Genomic DNA, 3,440 nt, shown 5'->3' on the forward strand with positions numbered 1-3,440 from the left:
TCTATTATTTATTGTTATATGAAAAATATTATTAAAACAATAAGAGAAAAGACAAAAACAGAGTCTGATGAAAGCCATAAACAAAAAAATATAAGATCAAACTTTTCAAGAACATACATTTTCTTGAACATAGGAAAATTTGTATTGCTTATGGAATTAGTTTTGGATACCTCATTTAAATCAAAGACTATGAAAAAAAAAAATCATCAATTTGTACAAAATAGAGGTCCACCAATTTGTACCAGTTAAGTCTCATAAATTGGGTGGAAGATAAAGTAAAGTGTAGTAGGTACAAACAATTAAATGTGAATTAATATGGTAAAAGGAAATTAAAGAACAAATTAGATGAATATTCTTCTGCTATCTGCCAGCTTCTATGGAGATTGTACTCCTGTCAATGGAGGGTAAACTGTACGAGGATGATGAAATCTCACCCGTAGACATGGCTTTTGAAAACCCTAAGCTTGTCGTGCTACTTTGAGAATCATAGTATCTGCAATCAGAGATATCAGGAAAAGGATCATCAAAGTTTAGGTACCTAGTCACTTGTTGGATAGAGGGTCTATACTCAGCTTTGTTTTGAGTACACAGCAGACCCAGTTTCAGAACCAATTCTGCTTCCTCTTCATCATAAACTGAATCTAACTTTGGATCAACCACTTCAAGAATCTGACCCAGATGGGAATTTTCAAGAACCCAATCCACCAAGAAAAAATTACCTGATGAACCAACTGGTCTTGTTCCTGCAACCATTTCAAGAAGAAGGACCCCAAATGCATACACATCAGAGCTTGTAGATGCTTTTCCTGTCCTAGTTAACTCTGGTGCAATATACCCAATTGTTCCAACCACACTTGTTGTGTGTGAAACTTGATCATGGCTATAAAGCCTTGCTAGTCCAAAGTCACCCAAATGAGCATTGAAGTCCCCATCAATAAGAATATTGCTTGATTTCACATCTCTGTGTATCACCACTTGCTCCCATTCTTCATGCAGATACAACAACCCAGCAGCTACACCTTTCAGAATTCTGAATCTCTGATCCCAATCCAAGACAAAGCTTTTGCTGAATAGGAGAGAGTCAAGGCTCCCATTTGGAATGTAATCATAAACCAAGAGGAGATCATTCTTGTGCTTGCACCACCCTTGAAGGTTCACCAAATTCTTGTGCCTCAATCTTCCTAAGCTTTCAATCTCAGCTGCAAATTCCCTCATTCCTTTGGCTGGAGTTCTCAGGATCCTTTTAACAGCAACCTCGGATCCTGTGCTGGGTAACACCCCTTTGTACACAGAACCAAAGCCTCCAACTCCAATTAGTTGGCTCTCTGTGAACCCCTTTGTTGCTAGGTGAAGATCTCTGTATCTGAACCTATGAGGACAATCCATTTCCCAATCCTCAAGAGTTTCAAACACCATGTATCTCTTATAGAGTGTCACAAAAAGCAAAAGACACAACAAGGTAAATGTCAGAGCAGACAAGATGCCAATTACAACCTTGATCCAAGGAAAAGTGTTTGAGTGTTTCTCCTTTGGTGGTGGCTTTGGAAGTAGTGCATAATCTAGTTGAGGGGCAACCCCATTCACTGCAAAACTCCACCCTAGAATATAATGAGCACTTGATTTTCTCTTACCTGTTGATGCAGAGAAACCAAAAAACATGCTCTCCTTCATGACAGACTCAAGGCCAACACGCTGAGATATAAGAGGTTTGCTTGGTTTTGATTTCGGATAAGAGGCTATTGTGAGATTCAGTATATCTGTTTCACCATCATATTCAATCCAAACACAAACAGCATCAGCCATCTCCATGTTGAACTCTTCCTTTTTGCCATCTTCAAAGTAAGCAGCAGGCTCAGATATATTTGAGGACATGCCATTTTTGTTCACCCCCACATGGTTTCCCACAGTGTCAGTGGCATCTTTGTAGCCATTCACCGTATCAAACTCAACCACCAAGATTTGATTTGAGGAGTTCATATCATTGGAAGAGTTGAAGAGACCAAGAAGATGGCCACCTTCAGCTTGTGGGAACTGTGTTGAAGGAGCTATGGTGAAGGCAAGACCAAAGCCACCAGGACCAGAGCTTGGTGACACAATTGAGAAAACAAAGAAAGTACTGAAGGAGAAAACCTTTGGCTTGGGGACTGAAGTATTTTTGTCAAGTATTTTGATGGATTCATTGTAGAATGCATGGCCAACAATATTGTTTTCTCTTCTTGTAAGCTCAAGTCTACCTTGCTTGTCAATCTTTGCCTTCTCTTCAAGGGTGATATTGCTTTCATTGAAGCCATGGAATGTGAAGGAAAAAGCAGTGGAAGAAACTAAGAGAAAGAGAAAAGTGAGGAGGCCAAAGAGTATTTTTGGAGCCATTAGCACAATTGAGAGAATTTTGATGCCAAAACATGTATGCCAAGCATATACTTATAGGTTCAAAGCAAGTGGACAAGGTCAAGAAAGAAAAGTATGTATAAATGCCAAAAACCATGCAAGTGAGTGATGTGATATATCAGAACAAGTAAAACCATTATTATCATTTGTGGTGTAGAACAAAGTAGTTGGAAATGGGACTGAAATTTCTCTGCCATAAATTTCATGAGAACGTGTTAAAGCTCTCTGAACTTTGAAGTCTTCTTCGATTAGAAATTATCTTTGATGCAGCAAGAGACCGCAATTGACATAGAAATTTTTCGTTTTCGTCGCTTGTGCAAACATCACGCTTCACATGTGCACAAACATGAGAAGTAAAAAAATTCTACAGTATCTTTTAAGATTAATAATTGGAAAACCGTGTATGCCATCGGGCCTTTTGTAGTTTAAACTATTTAAAAGAGAAATTGTTAAAAATAAAAGATATTATTTAATATAAATATGTTTATAAAAAAAAACATAAGATGTAAAATAATTAGTAGTGTTTATCGATAAAAATATTTGTATACGTCAGATAGTATTGTGTTTTATATGAATTTATCAAATTAAAAAATATTTACTTTATGTTTCAGGTGTAGGATCGAACATCTACTTGAACAATTTCTTGATGTGCTCACTCTGCTGTTGTATCTCTTCGTTCAAGTAATTTTGTCGTCAATCGATCGGTGGGTACTTATTCCCTTTAAGTTTATTTACTGACTTGTTTAGGATAATTTATGTTTAACTGGCTTTAGTGATGACCGATCGGTTTTCTCTTCAACCGTCCAGCCCGTTGTACCAACTCCATTCGGTTGTGCCACTAGGATGAACTTCTTTGGCTCTAGTCCGACCGAGAACCAACTGACGATATCCATCCCACATCGCGCAAAAGGCCAAGGGGAAATGATATTGTGTAGCTCGAAGGAAGGTGCCTTCACGTTGTCGTTGTGCTCTTGACATCTACTGCATTTTCCCAAAACACTATAAGAAATATGATTATTATCTACGTCAATAATTTGTAGATAATAGACAAC

At 37.7% G+C, this 3,440-nt stretch overlaps 1 protein-coding gene across 1 annotated transcript; it reads right to left on the bottom strand.

Moving 5' to 3' along the window:
• Nucleotides 1-239: 239 nt before the first annotated feature.
• LOC114166594 (lectin-domain containing receptor kinase VI.4-like) lies at nt 240-2,420 on the bottom strand. Its single transcript, XM_028051343.1, has one exon. The coding sequence runs from the start codon at nt 2,368-2,370 to the stop codon at nt 361-363; it is 2,010 nt and encodes a 669-aa protein (XP_027907144.1). The 5' UTR covers nt 2,371-2,420; the 3' UTR covers nt 240-360.
• Between the last annotated feature and the right edge of the window lie 1,020 nt (nt 2,421-3,440).

The sequence above is a fragment of the Vigna unguiculata genome, chromosome 10 (assembly GCF_004118075.2).
Source record: "Vigna unguiculata cultivar IT97K-499-35 chromosome 10, ASM411807v1, whole genome shotgun sequence".
Lineage (NCBI taxonomy): Eukaryota > Viridiplantae > Streptophyta > Magnoliopsida > Fabales > Fabaceae > Vigna > Vigna unguiculata.